Consider the following 23599-nt stretch of genomic DNA (forward strand, 5'->3'; position numbering starts at 1 on the left):
AGATTTTTATCTTTACGTTCCTCTTGGTCCCTAGTTATTCATGGATATTTTCACCAATACAATGTAGAACCAGAACCTGATGATCTCTCAGTCATTGAGATGTTGATTAATGTCATACATTTGACTAATTCTGATGTCTAATTGGTAGTAGGCCAATGTCATTCATTTGAACAACCTCAGTAGCCCTTCATCATATTGGCCCTTGAAGTTGTTTAAGGTGAAAGATGACCCTGGACAGACATTAATAATATTTTAACAAATTTTATTGTATTATTAATTTATTTTTACAATGTAACATAAACATTTGTATCAGCGCATACAAAATTTTCTGTCATATGAAATCAAGATTGGATATTTCAAGTATTTATCAATTATGTCCACATATCACAATCCAATGAAAAATATTATCTGACAATTAAACTTCACAAGATGGCACTACTGTTGGTACCATACAATGTATATACCACAGCTTTTTATCTAGGGAGAAGGAATACCAGTTTTGATCTGTACTGTATTGTTTATAGGAGAAGACCATAGCAGTTACAACCAGAGTAAAATGGTGTACACTTGTAAAAGTAGCAGAAAAGTAAAACTATACTGATGTGTTAAAAACACATTCGGGTACATACAGCTGGTATCATGTCTTGTAGAAGATGTGAAAACATATTGGGGTATGAGGACCTTGTACAAGTGTCAAAAGTTAAAATATTGAATCTGAGAAAAGATATCAAAGATATGTATACGTGATGTGCAGTTCTCAAGGAAAAGACTCGAGTTGAAAAAGTTAATAAAATAATACCTAAGAGTAATTTGTTTTCACTGTCATCATCATATAACCTATGAGTTTAACAAGTTATATAATTTGATCTGTCACAAGCCTTAAGTTGAATTAATGTTTTAAAAGTTTAATGGATTATACCCAATATTGATTCTGTCTCTGGTTATACAAGACTCTGATTGGTTAACCAGATACTTATATTCGCGAGAACATAACCAAGCTTTCTCCGATAGACGGGCTGTTGTTAACTGGGACAGTGTGTTTCATTAACAAAACATTTGTGTGTTATCATCGATGTCATTCATTAACGATGCCACAATAGTGTTATCACACGTGTCTTACAATTATTTTTAAGTTTGTTGTATTAGGATGGAACTAGATAATAAACTGCTTAATGAATAGACCAAAAACCAAATAATCTGTACACTGTGAAGCAGTTACAAGTTTATAATATAAAGAGTTTTTCTGTTCATGAGAACCAGGCTATTCAGTCTCAAATTATCTATCCTCGTCTAAAGTCAGCTAATGTTAAACGTACGATGACATTAAACTAGTTGACAGTCTTTTTAATAGTGGATTAATTTGTCCAACAGTCTCATGAAACAATACAATTGCATATATATTGAATGTTGGATTTTACATGTATATATAATATTCCTTGTTGAACACAGCATTTTGAATAAAATGTGAAATTACATAGTATAATAATAATTCATTTGGAAAACATGCCAAAAAAATCCCTTGTAAAATAAAATCCTTCAAACAATGTATGTAAACATCTACATGTTGTATACATTGTAGTTATATTTCCTTTCTACGATCATGTTATTCTCTCTAAAAACATTTCTTGTAACATTGGTGTATTATGCTATTACCTAACAAGCATGTACTGTAAGCGCTGTTCCAAAAACAGGAATAATTCCACATTTCCCTCTACAATATAATGGCAGACAGCCAAACAGTTATACTGACCTTCTCCTGTCAATTTGCTGCATTGTAAGGCTAGGATAAGCAATTTATACCCAAAAATGTACAGAAACGCATCTAAGTGTACAAAAAGAGAAATATGGAATTTTCCGGGTTTTTTTTTTGCAATAGCGTTTGTACAATGTACACATGTTGCTCCAACACTTACTTCTCGGCAATAAATAGTTGACACTGAACACACATGATCAAATATTTGCCTTGAAAAGAATTAAGGGTAAGAATTTTAAAGTTAAGCGGAACTGTAATGAAATGAAAAACAAAGTTAAAGATGCATACTCTTTATCACAATGTAACTGAAAAAAATTACATTTTGACAAAATGTGGATGACTTCATGAAAAGGGAGACATCCATTACTTGTGGCATTTACAATTCATGACGTCACATCCTCGTGAATATTATGACGTCACAATCTATTTCTGATTGGAGCAGATGAAAAACAGCCCAGGGTATAGTACACTAGCAACATTATTGCAAAGGCAAAATCACTGGATAAAAGGGTGATCATGTAATAAAATGAATGTTTGTCTGCAAAAGAACCAGGGGTAGCATGGGCTTAGTCAAGTGATGAATACCTGCGGGGCCTCCATCAATGACACGATTATGGTACTGTACAATAGATGATGTCACTTGATTGTGATATGGTTATGCTTCATAAAGTGATGATACAAATGTACCATCCTATTGCGAGTGATGTTTTCAAAATAAGGGTTGGGTATTACGGAGAAATCTCCTGCCCAAGGAGTGATATTCTTTCGTGTATCGTGAGGATCATCCAGTGGTTAGAAAATGAAGAATATCACCCCGAGTGTTGGAAATTTCTCTGTCACAGCTCACAAGGTACAGATGATTATTTTTTCTCCTGTCATACCATTTATTGTATGAGAGTTTTGTTGTTCACATATCAAAAAATATTTTAACACAATGTTGATGCGACGTGATGAATTATCAACGTGACATTGTATTGTTAACATGACGTCATTGTATTAACAGTTATCAGTATATATTATCTGTCATAATGGTCTCCAGAGAAATCACAATCTAGGGGTGGCAGAGAAATCTAACCCTAGGGGTGACAGAGAAATCTAACCCTAGGGGTGATAGATAAATCACACGCTACTGGGATGGACAGAGAAATCACACCCTATGAATGGACAGAGAAATCACACCCTAGGGGTGACGGAGAAATCACACCCTAGAGGTGACAGAGAAATCACACCCTACGGGTGACGGATATCGCACCTCAGGATGGACAGAGAAATCACACCCTAGGGGTGACGGATATCGCACCCCAGGATGGACAGAGAAATCACACCCTAGGGGTGACGGATATCGCACCCCAGGATGGACAGAGAAATCACACCCTAGGGGTGACGGATATCGCACCCCAGGATGGACAGAGAAATCACACCCTAGGGGTGACGGATATCGCACCCCAGGATGGACAGAGAAATCACACCCTAGGGGTGACGGAGAAATCACACCCTAGGGGTGACGGATATCGCACCCCAGGATGGACAGAGAAATCACACCCTAGGGGTTCACAGAGAAATCACACTCTAAAGGTCACAGAGAAATCACACTCTAAAGGTCACAGAGAAATCACACTCTAGGGGTGACGGAGAAAGCACACCCTAGGGGTGACGAATATCACACCCCAGGATGGACAGAGAAATCACACCCTAGGGGTGACGGATATCATACCCCAGGATGGACAGAGAAATCACACCCTAGGGGTGACGGATATCACACCCCAGGATGGACAGAGAAATCTTGAACAGGTAGAAGGGGAGACAAATCTGTGAATGGTGAAAGAAAAATTATCTTTTCTTCACCAAAGATGGGAGTGTATCTGTCAACTGAGGGGAAAATAATTTTCTTCTACAACACTTCAACATTTTAACTGAATTTTTATCAAGTAGGATAACAAAGAATACCTAAGGATTGTCACCCTTGATTCTCCAGGGGTTACGATCATATACACTAGATTTCAATTTTATATGAAAATAAATTGGAAGTACATGTACAGTATAACTTTATAGTAAGACACTTCATGGACCACATATATTAGTCAAGTTAACCTGTGTAATCTGACATACTGTAGGACACCAAGTGTTGGTCAGATTAGACAGGCACACATGATATCAGACATAATGTGGAGATAGACTAAATATCTTATGTCTATGGTAGCTTTCAGCAGTTATGTTGTATGTCACAATACTCAGGGGTCAGATTAGAACGGATATCAGAATACCCACGGGTCTGATATAAAAATATTCAGTAATTGGATTAGACAGATATTCCTAATACTCTGGGTAACACCGGACAATTGTCACTTGCCATGATCATCTCGGTACTATTTAACATCAAATCATTTTTGATGAAATGAACTGCTTTGATATTTAAGGTTTCTCTGAGAAATGAAACCTGAATTAATAGTTTCTTACACAACCTCTCTAGTACAGCAATGTCTGACAGAACTGTGTGTGATTCATACAGCTGCCGGCCATTATAATACACATAAACAACATCAGCTTGGTGTACAGTCAACGTCACCATCTTTACTGGCTTTTAATTTCTTCATTTCTTCAGATATTTTCTTTTCCATTTCTAATATATTCCTTGGTTTTTTATACTGCAAAATAATAAATAATAAATTACTTATTTACACAGGTATAAAAAGTCATTGTCAGGAAGTAGGTTTAGGAATTCAAATATTTCTCTCGTTTTTCCAGTAAATATCTTCTTTGAACACAATGTGGTAGGGCTTAAATGTTAAGAAGCAGGAATTGGGTGTCACGTTCACATGTGTTGTATATGTTTATTTGTCTGTTATGTTTGGTATTTAGTAAGCACATGCTTTTCACGTGGTTTTGTTATGATGCCTGACGTCACGGTAGGTATTGTAAATAGACAGTACATGTAAACCAGAAATGCACGGGCCAGGTGAGGGAACATATACGCATACCTGTTGGTTTGAGCGCCGTTCGTGCTAAGGGATATTTCCCGTTGTAAATATGCACGACCCACGTTACATTGGGCACAATATGACATGTACCAGGGAATACTCCCAGTGACTTGCGCTAAGACAAATGCTCTATAACATTTATATACCTAGTGGCTTTTGATAAAGACCTGTAACTTGTCACAGTTAAATTTTAGCAATCTAATTTAAATCAACTCTGGAGTTAAACTGAACATCTAATTTTAATTAGATTGAGACTTTAAGCAATAGGAAAATCAGACCAAAGAGAGAGATTTCTGTTGAATGAATGGTGACAAACCATGGCTACTGTAATCCTGTAATATCAGGTGGCCATGAAGGATATAAAGTTTGACTCAAAATGGAGGGTGGGCATGACAATGAAGTAGCTATGGTTATTTTCACTAAATGGTTGTAGACATTGGGTGTGTTGGGCATAGGCATATTGTTCATTAAATAATAATTTATATGGTAAAATACTTACTGTGATGATGAGAGTATTGTTCGCGTGGGCAGTGTTGATGTTCTCTTGTGATAATAGGGAGCCAACTCTCTCCATGTCAGGAATCGCAAACTTCTTATAATACCTACAAAAACACACACAACAATCAGTAATAAGTAAATATAAATTATAATCAGAACAGGTCATGTGAAAACAACATGTGAAAACAACACATAATTTACTGAGTGAACAAAAATATTTATTTTCTACCTCCATACTGTATATCCGAAAATACAATCTTATAACTGATTGTAACTGTTGATGTATAACAACATGAATGAAGTACTTTTTCTCTCTAAATATAGATACAAGACAGGTGCTCTCTATCACAGGTAATGCCGCCTCCCAATGATCTACTATGTAGCATGGAAACCTGTGTTTGATGGCATGTGATTGCCTTAACAAGAGAACTATATCTTAGGTTTAGCAATTTGTTGAAGCCATTACCTCAAGAGTGTGATGATCGAACCTCGCCACTAACCAATAAAGCCAATGAACATAATTATACAATAATCTATTACCACCTACCAAAAGGGTGGGACGGTAGGGCAATGAATCCACAAAAACAAACACAAATTAAACATGTCCTTACTGTACAACAGCAAGCCTCACAATGCCCTAACGCTACATACCACATGTCTGAACCAACAACTTTAAATTCATGTGTAATTTCCATAACAATATCATGCACATGCCTGTACAGGTGATGCAGCATATAGTTTCAGGAAGGGAGATAACTTGTACAAGCGTATACACTTAATTGAACACTTGCTAATTTTCTCTTTCTTAAAAAACATTTATTACTTTAAAATGGTAATAATTAAACTTCAATTTAGGAAAATTTACAAATTTTAATGAGTTAAATTTTATTATAAGTGAATACTTTTTGTTTGATGTTCGGATGATGAGTTTCTGTTTGTCGTCGTCAATTGTCACACTATAAACATGTATAGGGTATGGAATGTTCCGAATTCTCCACTGAAATGCCTCTTTGGTATCTTTCCTGACGAAGATTGGCTGTAAAGTAAAAATTTGAGACAATCTTTATAGTGCACCAGTCAAATCACACAACAAACTCAACAATGATATGTCTCAAACCTTTAGAACAGTAAGTCTTCCGCCATCAAACCAATCCTGTGATGTAATCAGACATTATTTATTTATGACGTCATAACAGTATAATTACATGTGTCCTACAATATTAACATCTGGTTTTCCATATGATCAGTTTATCTTAATTTGGTTTTCCCTTTTATTCAGTTTTCCAAATAAATTAAATCATGTTTGTTTTGTCTATCTAATACCATTTGTTCTGATAAACTTATTGTTCCCCTAATTCACTTGTCAAAACAAACATATTTTCCCCTAATCCATTTGTCCCAATAAACTTATTTTCTCATGGTTTATTTGTCCCAATAAACTTATTGTTTCCCTAATCCATTTGGCCTAATGAATGCGTCACCTTTATGATTTCCCTCCTAAACTTTCATCAGGTTGTTCCTTAATCTTATCAAATCAGTCGGTATTCCTTTTTTCTATAGAACAAGTTGGAGTTTTCTGTCCTTATTGATATATTTCTAGTACTGGCGTCAATGATTATCGAACATAATATTTATCCTTACATTACTTGAGCTTTCCATCATTCCTTCAGAGTCAAGATTATTTGCCATCAGTTGTTCTCCAACTTCAAAATCCCAGCTGGTCCCCTTGTTACCAAACGTCCCCTTTCTTCTCCATTTTCTTACTATAAACAACATCAATACTAATATATCAGTATATTATCAATAATGTTGTATGAAAAGACATCAACTCAAAACATATGAGAATTTAAAAAGTGTTAAGTCAAGTTTCCTATTTCAAGTCTGGGAGATAACAAAGTAAATCAGTTTGTATTTCTTGTTGATTACAATTGACTGTTGATTACGATTGACTGTTGATTACGATTGACTGTTGATTACGATTGACTGTTGATTATGATTGACTGTTGATTACGATTGACTGTTGATTACGATTGACTGTTGATTACAATTGACTGTTGATTACGATTGACTGTTGATTACGATTGACTGTTGATTACGATTGACTGTTGATTACAATTGACTGTTGATTACGATTGACTGTTGATTACAATTGACTGTTGATTACGATTGACTGTTGATTACGATTGACTGTTGATTACGATTGACTGTTGATTACGATTGACTGTTGATTACGATTGACTGTTGATTACGATTGACTGTTGATTACGATTGACTGTTGATTACGATTGATTGTTGATTACGATTGACTGTTGATTACAATTGACTGTTGATTACGATTGACTGTTGATTACAATTGACTGTTGATTACGATTGACTGTTGATTACGATTGACTGTTGATTACAATTGACTGTTGATTACGATTGACTGTTGATTACGATTGACTGTTGATTACAATTGACTGTTGATTACGATTGACTGTTGATTACAATTGACTGTTGATTACAATTGATTGTCGATAACAATTGACTGTTGATTACAATTGACTGTTGATTACGATTGACTGTTGATTATGATTGACTGTTGATTACGATTGACTGTTGATTACGATTGACTGTTGATTACAATTGACTGTTGATTACGATTGACTGTTGATTACGATTGACTGTTGATTACAATTGATTGTCGATAACGATTCATGCTTGTAACTTATATAATTAATTGGAAGTTAGGAATTACCAAATCTCTTTCCTAAACATAAACCACCTACATGTAAGTAACCACGTTAGGTTTATTGTACTGGTAATCATCATCAAATAGTATAAATACCAAGGGGAAGTAAACATTCTTGTTACTACTTCAACTCACACCTACATATATAAATGTTTGTTAAACCTTTTCAAAGTTTAAAGAATATATGTGATGCTTTGTTAAACAGATTTCAATATATCACAATATTGTGATGATGATGTTTTGGTCGAAACACTCAGACTGACCTACATCTTTAAAGCTCTCACTTCTTTGTTACAAACTAGTTTGTACAAAAACTTACCAACAAGTTCACCACTTCTTTGATCATATTCCTCCGCCATTTCATTACCGTCAGTAAACGTGTAGTGGACTTTCCTCCTTCCTAAACAAACAAACATACTTAAATAAATATAGAATAATATAAATACCTTATCTATCACAGTCATGTACCACAATTTGTCAGTTCTTATTTGACGGTATAACTTAGTTAGGGGTCCCAATACATGTACACAGGAACTAGAAATATACAGATAAATGTACAGTATTGGTATTTGTTCGATTTTTTTTTTCTTTCTTAACTTTCTAAAAGATAAGTTGCAACTTCCTTTGATTTCACTAAACAATGTAATATGCCCCTGTGCCAGTCATGCCTATAGCCTTGGGCAGCTTTGTGAACTTTTCAAGATGAAATATTGTAGTACATGTACCGTACGTAGTTATTATAACTTCCCTTGTAATTTTATTACCCAACAGCAGCCGCAATATTCTTAAAGTACAGTGTACAAAGATAAAGGCCCAAATCAGACACAAATTGTTTATCAATCCTTGACGTTTCTGCCAGATTACATACCGTAAATATATGTCATTGCATGCAAGTAAACATGAGCATGATTGCACACTGTCTTTCAAATCACTCAAAATGATTCGCTGGCTTTAGCTTATTATTATCAACTGGATAATGGATGATATTTCCGATTCCTACCATCACGATATGAGTTGAGCTAGGTGGTTATCATAACGTGCAATACCAGTAACAGTAAAGCATACTGCAGTAGTTTCAACTAACATTACAGACCATTTTTCGAGAACATTCCAAAACATACTAGTTTAGTATGCTAATTTTATAACAAAATATCGGAGTCTTTTGCCATTTATCGTCACATCTAGCTTACAATTACTCCGTGTGGCAAGTAACAAGGCTATACATGCTCACCTTCCTGCACAATACACGTTTTATGTGCAGAATTTAGATGCAAAATCCATTTATCGGCCATGTTGTTTGTTAGAAACCTGATCTCTGTCCCAAATATGCTTTGAAATCTTTGCTTTCTGTAAACACCGAATTCAAACATTTTAGTAACCACGAAAATAATATAGTTTCCGACTTGGCTGTCTCACCCGAGCGCAAGCTTATATTTCTAAAAATAAAAAAATTAGCAGCTCCCGGAATAATTTCTTTAAAACTCTTAAAAAAGAATTATACGGTTGGTTGCTTTGTTGATATGGCTATCATCACCTGTTTTATTTCGTCATATCCAAATCGAAATACTTTATAGAATCATGCTATGAATCATTATATGTATAACAGGAGAGGAGAAAATGTAGCGGCCAGACCGGGGTTCGAACCCGGGACCTCCGAACACTAGCCGGATGCTCTACCAATTGAGCTACCTGGTCACTGATGATCGACCAAGTCCAGTCCCGCTACACACCTCCCTCCTTTTTTCCAAGTCTTCGCCCTCGAAGACACACGAAACCCTTATACCACCACCGTGGGTATTTTAGTTGGGCGCCAATTTTATAACAGGAGAGGAGAAAATGTAGCGGCCAGACCGGGGTTCGAACCCGGGACCTCCGAACACTAGCCGGATGCTCTACCAATTGAGCTACCTGGTCACCGATGATCGACCCAGTCCAGTCCCGCTACATATGTTTGGAAACATTATCGGGAATGGAAATTAGTTATAAAAGAAAATTATATCACATGAATCAGAGACCTATATCATGTACTAATTATAAAAGTCTCTGGTTGAATAAAGTAATTTCAAGGAAATCGTTTTTTATTTTATTTTTTCAGATTACCTGTGTATGATATACATTTCGTACTTGAATGAATGAATGAATGAATGAATGAATGAATGAATGATCTTTATTCCCTCCATACATGAAGATAAATCATTTAAAGAAACATTGTATAACACACAAAAATATACATTTTGTACAAAGAAAACATATCACATGACTAATAGAGTGATCAAAAATAAGCCGTTCATTTATACGCATATGTATATAAGGGGTGTATAAGGGAGCATTCATTACTTTGAATATGTTTTATCACTTTATAGGTTTTAAATGTAGAAAAGAAAATACTGATGAAAGGTCGCTTTGGAAGACTTAATCCAGGTATCAACTAAGCTTACAGGTGTTCATAGACCTTGTTACAGCCTGTCTGACGAAAAACGCACTGCATTCACGTGCACACGGGTGTATAAATAAATACATATCAGCAGAGACTTGTATATCACATGTGATATACAAGTCTCTGATATCAGACAGCGAGGAAACGGGAAATAATACAACAGGAAACCATCAGGGTGTAACTTCCTGGAAGCATGTTCAGACTTTGGTATTAGCACGTGAAAGCTCCAACGGAATGGAGAGGGTGTGATAAACCATACTGAATCACATCCCCGTAAATTATGTAATTATGGTTCAGAATACCGACGGCCGATGACCGATCAGAAAACGCGATATAAATCTGAAGTTAATTACTTTACCTGTCTGAAATAAACTACCGAAACTCGAAAAAAAATTTAAAGGGAAACGAATTTTCAAGCAATATTGTATTAAGGAAATCATAAACGGAAAGAATAATAGGTAGAGTATAAATAGTGTTTGAAATCATGATAGTATATAGTCACTTACGTACCAAACCATCAAATCAAAAGACTTTCACATGAGGAAATGCATATACATAACACACAAATCAAACAAGTAGATGTGTATATATCGAGGTCAGAACAAAGCACAGAAGGAGTTAGGAGCAATAACTATCACAAAGTGTCGGAACAGTTTATATAACGTTTGTAAAGTACGTAATTAACTCAAAGTTGGCTCACAGGTGTTTGTTGTTAAGGACATATATTAGGTATTTTTATATTTTTATTATTAATTAATTTAAAACTGCAAATGTCTGGCAGCTTCGCAGTGAAAAAGAAAAAAAAACAGATTCTGTCCTTAATTTTCCGGGGTATCTGTAAACGAACTCAAGGCATGAACATGTGTGCAAAGCTCTCGGAAAGCTGAGCCCGGACACATTTCCGAGGACTCCATCCACAGTAACTTATCAGTGAGTTAATTAGAATAATACATGTATATATATTGTAGGTATTTTGGTATATATTAAATCAATAGTGTTTAAAGGCCTGACCCGAAAATTGTACAATAATGGAGACAATAGACAAGCTGCCAGTCTACTTGTATCATCAATTGTATGTGAATACTGTATCGTTGTTGCTAGGGAAGAAATAGCTATACCTTCATTAGGGACAAACTTGTTAAACACTTGTACTTGTGCTTGTCATACACTTCACTTCACTTTTTAATGTTTTGTGGGTAGGTGGTTGAGAGAGGGAGAGAGCATGTAGGTGTGAGTGGGTGAGGGTGTGCTAGCCGCTAGGGTGCTTATTATATATGGTTGTTACATTTTAGTGATAAGTTGTAAAACTTAAGCTAATAAAAGAAACAGAAAAAGAAACTTCACTGCAGGACACACGACATTACCCCCAGGACACACTCTTAAGCCTCGGTCACATCCCCGATTAGGTATGTAATAATAATAATATTAATGAAAATTTAAAGAAAAAAGAGGCCCGACGGTCCTGTATCGCTCACCTGGTCCTACAGCAACTTTGAACTTGATTTAGGTAATTTCTGCAGATACTATGCTGATAACCACTTTATTCAAATACATGTATCAGAGTAGGCTAGGTTTATTCATGTCAATAAATTTTCTAGACCTTAATTCCAGTATAAAATTGACCTAATATCAGGTCTCTTTGCTATCGAGAAATCATTGTTTCAAGATTTAAACATATTTTACTCCTGTGATCTTCAATGTAGGTCAAGGTTATTTATTTAAATAAACTTGGTAGCCCTTAAAATCAGCATGCTTTATGTCCAATATCAAGTCTCTAGGACTCTTGGTTATTGAGAAGAAGTAGACTATTTGACCTTTGTTACCTTGAATGAAGGTCAAAGTCATTCATTTGAACAACCTTGTAAGCCCTTCACCCCAGCATTATTGCTACAGGCCCAATATCAAGTCCTTATGCCTCTTGGTTATTAAGAAGAAGTTGTATGAAGATTTTTGCCTGTTTGACCTTTGTGACCTTGAATGAAAAACAAAGTCATTCATTTGAACAACATTGTAAGCCCTTCACCCCAGCACCCTACAGGCCTAATATCAAGACTCTGGGTATCTTTGTTATTGAGAAGAATTCATTTGAATATCTTAGCCTATTTGACCCATGTGACCTTGAATGAAGATCAATGAGAAGTTGTACGAAGATTTTAGCCTATTTTATCTTTGTGGCCTTGAATGAAGATTAATGTCATTTATTTGAACAGACTTGGTAGCCCTTTACCCCAGCATGCTACAGGCCCAATATCAAGTCCCTAGGCATCTTGGTTATTGAGAAGTTGCATGAAGATTTTAGCCTATTTGACCCATGTGCCTTGAAAGTAGGTCAAGGTCATTTATTTGAACAAACTTTGTAGCCCTTCACCCCAGCATGCTACAGGCCCAATATCAAGTCCCTAGGCCTATTGGATATTGAGAAGTTGTATGGAGCGTTTAGCGTATTTGACCTTTGTGACATTGAATGAAGATCAAGGTTTTACTATGTCTTGTTACTCGCATCACATAAATGCGAGTAACGTGGCGGCTGATATCGGCCATCGTATACAAGCCCAATATCAAGTCCCTAGGCCTCTTGGTTATTGAGAAGAAGTTGTTTAAAGATTTCAGCATGTGACCTTAAATGAGGGTCACGGTCATTCATGTGAATAACGTGGTAGCCCTTCACCCCATCATGACACATTACAAATATCAGGTATCTGAGCCTCTTGGATTTTGAGAAGAAGAAGTTGTTTAAAGGGGAAAGTTGACGCCGGACGGAAGGACGGACGACGGACGTCACACCACGGCATAATAAAGGACATAGCCCATAGGGCCCCTGGTTGTGAATTTGAGGGTTGTAGTATCGAGCCAAGCCTTCTCGTCGAGAGCGGGAATTCCGAAAGTATTCGCTACATGCACACTGTACGTTCTAATGATTGACATTCTGAATCTGTCGTGCAGGCTCCTGGTAAGATTCCAACGAAATTTAAGTCCTGGTTAATCATATCACTTTGACAAAAATGATTCCTCCCACTCAGACCTGCCAGATTGATATGTAATTGACTTATAAACTGAAAGAAAAATAAAACACAATTAGAAATTGTCCCGGTTACTACGGGAAATAAAAAATATGCTAAAGAATGTAATAATGGTTACTTCGGGAGATTATGAATGTAATAATGGTTACTACGGGAGATTTCTATATGCTAGAGAATGTAATAATGGTTACTACGGGAAATAAAAATAGGCTAAAGAATGTAACAATGATGTAATTGAAAGATATTGAACCACTCTGTTGTCTGTGAAAATTTCGTCCGTCTACGTATACGTTTAGTACACCCAAGTTGGTCTAAGGGTACTCCTCTCAAAATGAGTAGCGTTCTATTAGGATTTATTAGGATTTATTAGGATAATTAATGGATGCAGGCTGGAAGCCTCTATATCCATATCAACAATATATGTACATAAAATAAATAAATGATTGATTTCCAGTATATCAATTGCTATGTTTCCTCAATAAATCTAAAATGTTAAACTTTAAAATGAATTTTTTTCCAGTGTTTATCTAGCATTACTTCAAAGTTGTATACAGTATCTGCATCTATAATATGTTGCGACAAATTATTCCATACATCAGAGACATATATATGTCTCTGCATACATCTATTATTCTGTTACTGAAGAAATTCTTTCTTAATTCTAGATTACAACGTTTCTTAAAAATTTTCTCAGAGTGACCTCTCGTCCTACTAGAACTATCCATTTGGAAAAAGTTCGATGTGGTGTTCTAGGTCCATCATTAAAACTGTGTGAAAACATCGCTAACAAATATTGCCAAGACTTCGACTTTGTTGATGTCCTTAATTGCCATGTCATGTGTAAAAAAAAATATGAAAAAAAAAGATAAATGAATTGAAACAAAAATGTTTTCAAGTGAACAATCGTAACTATATATTGTTGGATATTGGATATATTATATGGGCCAGGAATACATGTATGACGAGTTGAAGGGATACAAAGTTTATAGAAATGGATAAACTCAGTTTACTTTCATATTGAAATGAAGAGGGTTTTCATCTTAAAGTAGTCGTATACAGTAAATGACATACGTCAACTTTCATCACATTAATAGCAGGTGCGATACAGGTCCATTGAGCCTCCTGATTTTAGAAGAAATCATCGGGAGCCTAATTAAATGGTGTGAAATAATCAAGAGTCAATAACATATAACTCCAAAGAGAAAAGATTATATTACATGTCAGGAACAACGGGTGAAAAATTAGAACTAGAAAGTATAACATCTGAAAAGGACATTGGAGTGACAGTAGATGAAAATTTAAATTTTAGAACCCATATCCAGTTGGGAGTGAATAAAGCAAATAGTATTCTAGGACTAATTAGAAGAACGTTCACATATTTAGACGAAAAGATGTTCAAACTATTATTTAAGGCACTAGTAAGACCCCATCTTGAATACGCCTCAAGCGTATGGAGTCCCTATAAGACGAGGGACATCGATTTGATAGAGAACGTCCAGAGGAGGGCCACAAAACTCATACCTGGTTTTAAAAACTTGTCGTACCCGGAACGCTTGCAGAGACTGAAACTGCCAACCTTAGAACACCGAAGGAATAGAGGTGACCTAATCAACGTCTTTAAAATCGTGAAGAATATTTATGACGAGCGAGTCACAACAAATATGTTCCAAATGGACACCACCAGCAGGACAAGGGGACACTCGCACAAAATATTCAAAAAACGATGTAACCTAGACATAAGAAAAAACTTTTTCAGCTTCAGGGTAGTAGATGTTTGGAACAATTTGCCACAACATGTTATAGATGCCGAGGAGGTTAAACAGTTTGAAATTGCACTGGACAATCACTGGGATAATACCAACAAATAACTTGTGTATATATATGAAAAAGGACAAATTAACTCATTGCACACCAGATGTATATCACATTGTAAACATTGTAATATCAATTGATATGGACATAGAGGCTTACAGCCTGCGTCCATTATTTATCGTATTAAATCGTATTAAATATATAGCATGCGTGCACATACTATTAGTAGGTAGAGCAGTGTAAACTATTTACGCTCAGACAGGTGTACATTTTTTTCTTGGGTGCTGTTAGTAGCGTTGCACCTGTGCTCTGATTACCAGCCCGCTACTTATAAATAATAATGGACCGGGGTGTTTTATTGTGTAGTCACCGGTAGCTATACACACACTGTAACACAAATACGTCCAACTGAGGAGTAAACCCGGTCGTTCCTCCGAACCAGGAAGTGACGGAGATTTTAGACCCACAACTTCACTTTGTTAAATGTTTCTGGACAAATTAAACAGTACAGCCATATATATCAGTTAGATGTAATCCCTCACTGGTTGTCACGACCTCCACACGGTGATCGGCTGTGTATTGATGACAGTGACCGTTACAGGTGATGAAGAGGACCAGGTAAGTTAAGTTTACTCCTTGATATAATTGCGTTTTATGTCTACTGCTACAATTTGTCTTTTTATACTTGTCAATGATAATATGAGACAAGTGTAGAGAGGTTTTACAGCACTTCTGTAGCTATAGCTGCCTACACAAACAAATGACAAACGTAACTATAGCCAAACACCAGACCTCCAAATTCACATAGCTCACATGTATATTGGTGCATCATCATCATGAATGCTAGGTTTAACGTATTAAAGAGTAATTTAATTATGATAGTATCTTCATTGTAAACCCTCAAGTGTAACAACAACTTATATTACAAATTATTAGCATTAGCTGTGCACAGTACATGTATATAGTTATATATATGTCCAGCATGTTTTAAGATGTTTCACAGCAGCTGTGTCATTCATATTGACTGTAAATGTCAAAGTAAAACTGTTTCATGGTCAAATATATGTTAAAATCTTATTTTAAAAGCATATTCCGGTATATATCACTACTAACAAAGTTATAGAAACAAACCTGTGTAGGATTCACTGTGAGTTTCTTGTTACAGTCATTTGATATAAAATTGGAAATATTCCTTTCCATAACAACATCAACAAAGGTTGAAAAAATCTTTCTACTTCAATTAACATCAATTAGGATAGCAAAATGAAAATTAACAGAGAACTTTCACTGTTTACTCTTGAAAATAGTTAAAGTGAGGTCATTATATATAGTGGCACTATTCCTGTTTATATCACCATACACTGGGCATGAGAGGTGGTCATTGTATTGGAATATTCCTGTTAATATCATCATACACTTAGAGGAGGTGATTAAAGTGGAACATTCCTGTTTATATCACGATACACCGAGAGGAGGTTATTATAGTGGAATATTCCTGTTTATATCACCATACACTGAGAGGAGGTCATTATAGTGGAATATTCCTGTTTATATCAACAAACACTGATAGGAGCTAGGTTATTATAGTGAAACATTCCTGTTTATATATCGCGAGACACTGAGAGGAGGTAATTATAGTGGAACATTCCTGTTTATATCAACATACACTGATAGGAGCTAGGTTATTATAGTGGAATATTCCTGTTTATATCATGAGACACTGAGAGGAGATAATTATAGTGGAACATTCCTGTTTATATCACTATACACTGAGAGGAGGTTATCATAGTGGAATATTCCTGTTTATATCAGGAGACACTGAGAGGAGGTAATTATAGTGGAATATTCCTGTTTATATCACCATACACTGAGAGGAGGTAATTATAGTAGAATATTCCTGTTTATATCAACATACACTGGGCATGAGAGGTGTTCATTGTATTGGAATATTCCTGTTAATATCATCATACACTTAGAGGAGGTGATTATAGTGGAACATTCCTGTTTATATCACCATACACTGAGAGGAGGTTATTATAGTGGAATATTCCTGTTTATATCAACATACGCTGAGAGGAGGTAATTATAGTGGAACATTCCTGTTTATATCACGAGACACTGAGAGGAGGTTATTATAGTGGAATATTCCTGTTTATATCACCATACACTGAGAGGAGCTAGGTTATTATAGTGGAATATTCCTGTTTATATCACGAGACAATAAGAGGAGGTAATTATAGTGGAACATTCCTGTTTATATCACCATACACTGAGAGGAGGTTATTATAGTGAACATTCCTGTTAATATCACCATACACTGAGAGGAGGTTATTATAGTGAACATTCCTGTTAATATCACCATACACTGAGAGGAGGTTATTATAGTGGAATATTCCTGTTTATATTAACATTCATTGAAAGGAGGTTATTATAGTGAAATATTCTTGTATGTATAACTATGTAGTTGTATGTTGATGTTTACTTGTAGATGTTTACTTGTATGTATAAATAGGTAGTTATCTTGTATGTATAAATATGTGGTTATATGTTTATGTTTACTTGTATGTATAAATAGGTAGTTATATGTTGATGTTTACTTGGTACTCGCGTACATATATGGTCAAGTATCTAAATAAAAACAATTTAAAATACTGTCGGGATTACATTGCTCAAATTCCTAGGATCTATGACATATCCTCATAAAAACATCACGATCAATTGACATTATGTTATCACCTACTTTAGATGTAACAAAAATATGAATGAAAATGCATTTTGACTTGAATATTATGTGAGAAATGCAATTTGTGTATGTTGAAACTGGTAGGTTATTGATATCAGTACAATTATAATGAGTTGGTGGAAAATATTCGTCAATGTCTCCTTAATTACAATGTTGACAGTGAAAACAATCGTCATTATCTCCTTAATTGCAATGATGACAGAAACAATTGTCAATATCTCCTTAATTACAATGTCTGACAGTGAAAACAATCGTCAATTTGTCCTTAATTACAATGATGACAATGAAAACAATCGTCAATTTATCATTAATTACAATGACGACGGTCAAAATAATCGTCAATATCTCCTTAATTACAATGTTGACAGTGAAAACAATCGTCAATTTATCCTTGATTACAATGTTGACAGTGAAAACAATCGTCAATTTATCCTTGATTACAATGTTGACAGTGAAAACAATCGTCAATATCTCCTTAATTACAATGATGACAGTGAAAACAATTGTCAATTTATCCTTGATTACAATGTTGACAGTGAAAACAATCGTCAATTTATCCTTAATTACAATGATGACAGTGAAAACAATCGTCATTATCTCCTTAATTACAATGTTGACAGTGAAAACAATCGTCAATATCTCCTTAATTACAATGATGACAGTGAAAACAATTGTCAATTTATCCTTAATTACAATGTTGACAGTGAAAACAATCGTCAATTTATCCTTAATTACAATGATGACAGTGAAAACAATTGTCAATTTATCCTTAATTACAATGTTGACAGTGAAAACAATCGTCAATTTATCCTTAATTACAATGATGACAGTGAAAACAATCGTCATTATCTCCTTAATTACAATGTTGACAGTGAAAACAATCGTCAATTTATCCTTGATTACAATGTTGACAGTGAAAACAATCGTCAATTTATCCTTAATTACAATGATATATGACAGTGAAAATAAATCAGTGTGAGGTATTACGTAATTCATTTATTCAACTTGCATTGAGTCGTTACCCTGAAAGCTGGACATATATTTTCACATATCATTATCCTTTTGACTTTTAACTGTATGAACTCTCATAGTTATACGTGCCTTAGCATGAAATTTGATGATTGTCAGTTAAGTCTCTACTTCCTGAATGGCTGTAAATTTAGCTGGTAGTCATGGTTACTTATTATTTAGCTTAAAATTACAATGATTTTGACAAAAAGGATATGAATTTAACAAAATAATAGATTGTGTACATAATCGACACGAACACTCTACAGATGTGATTAATCTGTGTGACAGAGGCCAGATGTTATACCGGACATAATAACTTCACTATATCCTCTACATACAGTTCTGGGAACAATGCTAGTAAAATTGGTGTAATGGTGTCCCATCATATCTTCTACAGGATATAGTCAAAAAAAAACATAGCCCACAAGCCCTAGTCGGAAACGGCCAGGCAACTAGTCACAAGCCTTATTTCGAAAAGGCACCCCAGGGCCAATAGTCCACAGTGCCTTAGTCCCAACGAAAGGACCGGCCAATAGTCCAAAGGCCTTGTCCGACAAAGGCCCAGCCAATGTCCAAAGGCACTTGTCCGAAAGGCGGGCCATAGTCCAAAGGCCCTTAGTCCGAAAAGGCCAGGCCAATAGTCCACAAGCCCTTAGTCCGAAAAGGTGGGCCAATAGTCCAAAGGCCCTTAGTCGGAAAAGGCCAGGCCAATAGTCCAAAGGCCCTTAGTCCGAAAAGGCCAGGCCAATAGTCCAAAGGCCCTTAGTCCGAAAAGTCCGCCAATAGTCAGAAGGCCTGATAGTCAGAAGGCCCGATAGTCTGAAGGCTCGATAGTGACTGAAGGCTCGATAGTGACTGAAGGCTCGATAGTTAGAAGGCCTGATAGTCTGAAGGCTCGATAGTGACTGAAGGCTCGATAGTTAGAAGGCCTGATAGTCTGAAGGCTCGATAGTGACTGAAGGCTCGATAGTGACTGAAGGCTCGATAGTTAGAAGGCCTGATAGTCAGAAGGCCTGATAGTCTGAAGGCTCGATAGTCTACAGGCAAAATAATCTGAAGACCCAATAGTCCAAAGACCTATTAGTCTGAATGCCCACTAATCAAAAGGCCGAATAGTCCTAAAGCCAATTGTCCGAAGGCCAGATAATCTAAGGCCCCATCATTGATAAGTCTTTTTTTTTGTCTTTTTTTTTTATTGACCTTTTCTCTTCTCTGTTATACTTTCTCTTCAATAAATTATCTTCTCTATTATAAAGCAAAACTTTCCTCTCAATTATGATCTTTCTTTTCCTCCATTAACTGATAATAAACATATAACATTTAATATATATATCGTTACATAATTAGAAATACAACTATACAACTAAGATTATTTATGATATTTATGATAACGGAAGTACGGAAAGGACCTGTATAGGCTTACCCTGATGTCCAATCCATTTTTATATCTAAATTCTATCCCTATTATGAAATATTATATGTAAATTAATTCAAATGCTTGATTGAATATAATAATTTGAAATGAAATTGATAAGTCTGAAGACCAGATAATCTAAGGTCCCATCATTGATAAGTGTGAAGACCAGATAATCTATAAGGCCCCATCATAGATAAGTCTGAAGACCAAATAATCTAAGGCCCCATCATTGATAAGTCTGAAGACCAGATAATCTAAGGTCCCATCATTGATAAGTGTGAAGACCTGATAATCTATAAGGCCCCATCATTGATAAGTGTGAAGACCTGATTGTCCGAAGCTATTTCGTACCCTTGTCTGGCCCTAATAAAAGATTTCAAACCATCATGAATTTGCCTGGAAAACTGTGCTGTGTGAAGAAATTGTGCTAATTAATATTTATGTCAAAACAACATTAAATCATGATAATAAACCATTGTGCTCTAATAAGAAGAAGGGCAATTATTTTGAAGGCTTGTTAGTCCAAAAATAGATAAACATAGTGTGACTGGAAGAATTAATTGATTGAAAATGGATCAAATAAACGTAGAACAAAAATCTACAGTGAAAGAATATTTGTTGTGAAACAGGAAAGTAGTCCACTTCTACAGGAAAGTACAGTCAAACCTGCTTGAACGGTCAACTTGAATAAGCGGTCACCTCCGTTAAGCGGCCAGTCTGTGGTCCGCCCGATGGAAAATACTATATAATGAACCTTAAATAAGCAGTTACCTGTCTAACGCGGCCAGTGGTCACGAAAATCTGGCCCTTACTGTTATCTCATCCTGTATTGAGCGGCCATTGTGTCCGGATGTAAACACCTGAGGTGATCAGATGACCAGATTTTATTATCTTTCGTCACGTGATTTGTTTTTATTTTCGAAAATCTTCAAACTCAGACCCTTCACACTTGTCAAGTCTTTGCACGTTTTCATGACAAACTTTATGTGAAATGTAACAAATAAAGATTTTTTCAGATGCGATAAATTTATGAAAACTTTGGAAAGTAGTTCACTTCTACAGGAAAGAAGTTCACTTCAATGGTGAACTGTCAGTCACATGACAGCATATAATGGGTAAATACTTGTCTTTGATGGATATCGATTCGGGTACCAAAATTAAGACAATTAAGTGTGTTGCTGGACAGAAAATGTACTGGAGGTGTTGTCTCCAGGACTATGTCTTACAGCTGTTGATTTAAAGTTTGATATTGATGATGATCAACAAATTACAAGCACAATATTTATCATTTATGTTTTAATGTATTTACATGTTTACATCCCTGTAAATGTTTACAATTATTTACAAACAAAACAAACAAATACTCACATACATTTTTAAATATGAAAAACATCGGTCTTAAGTTAATTTGTGCTATTTTCTGTTGAAGTCCCCAAGGCACTCATTTGTACCAAATACATTTTTACCTTACCCCTGAAGGGCAGTTAAGCTCCTGCCATAGTGCCGATCAACCTTTGTCCTTCGCAATCGGCTGTCATTCCTTCCACCGTCAACTTTTCCCTTTATACAACTTCTCAATAACTAATTAGTGGCCCTCAGTTATGATATTGGACCTGTACTATGCTGGGATGACGAAGGACTAACAAGCTTGTTCAACTGAATGACCTTGACCTACATTCAAGGTTTAAGGGGTTGAGCATGCTAATATCTTTAAATGATTTCTTTTCAAAATAAACAAGAGGCACATCAACCTGATATTGGACCTGCAGCATGCTGGGATGAAGGGCTAACCAGTTTGTACAAATGACTTAATGTAATCAGATTTCAACCTTCATTCAAGGTCATAATTAATCTAGGGTTCAACTGTGCATAAAACTTTAAACAATGACTTCTTGATAACCAAGTGACCCAGAGACCTGATATATGAAAGGCTGCAATTATTATATAAATCAATAAACCTCTCCAAACCTTATAATTGAATAAATTAGTGATCAGGAAACTGTTAAAGAGTTTAGGAGGAATGGCAGGTATAGACAAAACTCTGATTACACAGGTTTATAATAATGAATATTTTAGTATCACTCAGATGTCAGTTTAGACAGGTTTATAAGAATGAGTATTTTAGTGTCACTCAGATGTCAGATTACACAGGTTTATAAGAATGAGTATTTGTAGTGTCAGTCAGATGTCATTTTAGGCAGGTTTATAGGAATGAGTATTTTAGTCTTAGTCAGATGTCAGTTTAGAGAGGTTTATCAGAATGAGTATTTTAGTATCACTTGGATGTCAGATTACACAGGTTTATAAGAATGAGTATTTTAGTGTCAGTCAGATTACACAGGTTTATAAGAATGAATATTTTAGTGTCACTCAGATGTCAGTTTAGACAGATTACAGAGATATGTAATCAATCCGATTAATTATTGTTCTCTTGATGTGGTAGATAACTACTAAGTCTCACCAAGATCTAGTGACTAAATATCGGTTTAGAATGAGGAAGTGAACTGTTATCTACGTTAATTATTGTGATAAAACTCTGGTATTTGTATAAGTAGTATAAGTCCAGAAAAACAAACACTAGCTGAGTCATCATGTGTAAACAGTTTAAAAGAAAATCTGTCTTTGACATTTTGACAGCTGACCTTACACTTTCAGCTGATAAATTATCTTTTCAGTAGTAATAATAAAATAGATAGTAAGATAACATGAATTTTTAACAGTATTTTGTATATAAGAACCACGGACTAGAGCCAATATTTGTGTAACCATCTACAGTATACTGTAGATGGTTACACAAATATTGGCTCTAGTCCGTGGTTCTTGGTTGGTCTTTAAATAATTTTTTGTACCACTATAAGATTTAGTCATAGACAGATCTCAAATATTGTAAGTGTTTCAACTTAGTCCTTTATTGTGCATGTTTAAAGTTGTGATTTTTAGCTTGTCTCTTCGAAGAAGAGTGAGAGCTTATGTTGTCACTCCGGCATCGGCGTCGGTGTTGGTTTTTCAGATGTTAAGTTTTTGGTGCAAGTGTTGAAAAGAATAGTAATTTATGGTAATATGATCTCTGTGGGGGTTAAACTATCCTTTGCCAGAGTAAAACTAAAAGATTTTTTTGGGAAAAAACAGATTTTTCAAATTTTTGGACTTAAAATATTTCTGCGTTAAGTTTTTGGTGCAAGTGTTGAAAGGTATTAAT

At 35.3% G+C, this 23599-nt stretch overlaps 2 protein-coding genes across 2 annotated transcripts in view; one reads left to right on the forward strand and one right to left on the reverse strand.

Annotated features, from left to right (window-relative positions):
• Positions 1–264: 264 nt before the first annotated feature.
• On the reverse strand, positions 265–9295 carry LOC117339461 (protein DPCD-like). The gene is made up of 6 exons (XM_033901045.1): positions 9192–9295; positions 8280–8360; positions 6871–6992; positions 6132–6265; positions 5231–5333; positions 265–4398 (listed from the first exon to the last, which is right to left on the reverse strand). The coding sequence occupies exons 1-6, from the start codon at positions 9250–9252 to the stop codon at positions 4294–4296; spliced, it is 606 nt and encodes a 201-aa protein (XP_033756936.1). The 5' UTR covers positions 9253–9295; the 3' UTR covers positions 265–4293.
• A 6332-nt stretch (positions 9296–15627) lies between these two features.
• Positions 15628–23599, forward strand: part of LOC117338780 — an 87982-nt gene continuing 80010 nt past the window's right edge. Inside the window, exon 1 of the mRNA XM_033900108.1 lies at positions 15628–15847. The gene's annotated coding sequence lies outside the window, so the exon portion shown is untranslated. The remainder of the gene's footprint in view (positions 15848–23599) is intronic.

The sequence above is a fragment of the Pecten maximus genome, chromosome 12 (assembly GCF_902652985.1).
Source record: "Pecten maximus chromosome 12, xPecMax1.1, whole genome shotgun sequence".
Classification (NCBI taxonomy): domain Eukaryota; kingdom Metazoa; phylum Mollusca; class Bivalvia; order Pectinida; family Pectinidae; genus Pecten; species Pecten maximus.

Bases quoted from the DNA above. Each gene is read 5' to 3' on its own strand.
- LOC117339461 (XM_033901045.1), bottom strand. From the start codon at position 9,252: ATGGCCGATAAATGGATTTTGCATCTAAATTCTGCACATAAAACGTGT. The intron at 6,993-8,279 runs GTAAGTTTTTGT...TGTTGTTTATAG, and splicing joins AAGAAGTGGTGAACTTGTTG to TAAGAAAATGGAGAAGAAAG. The intron at 6,266-6,870 runs GTAAGGATAAAT...TTTACTTTACAG, and splicing joins TGATGGAAAGCTCAAGTAAT to CCAATCTTCGTCAGGAAAGA.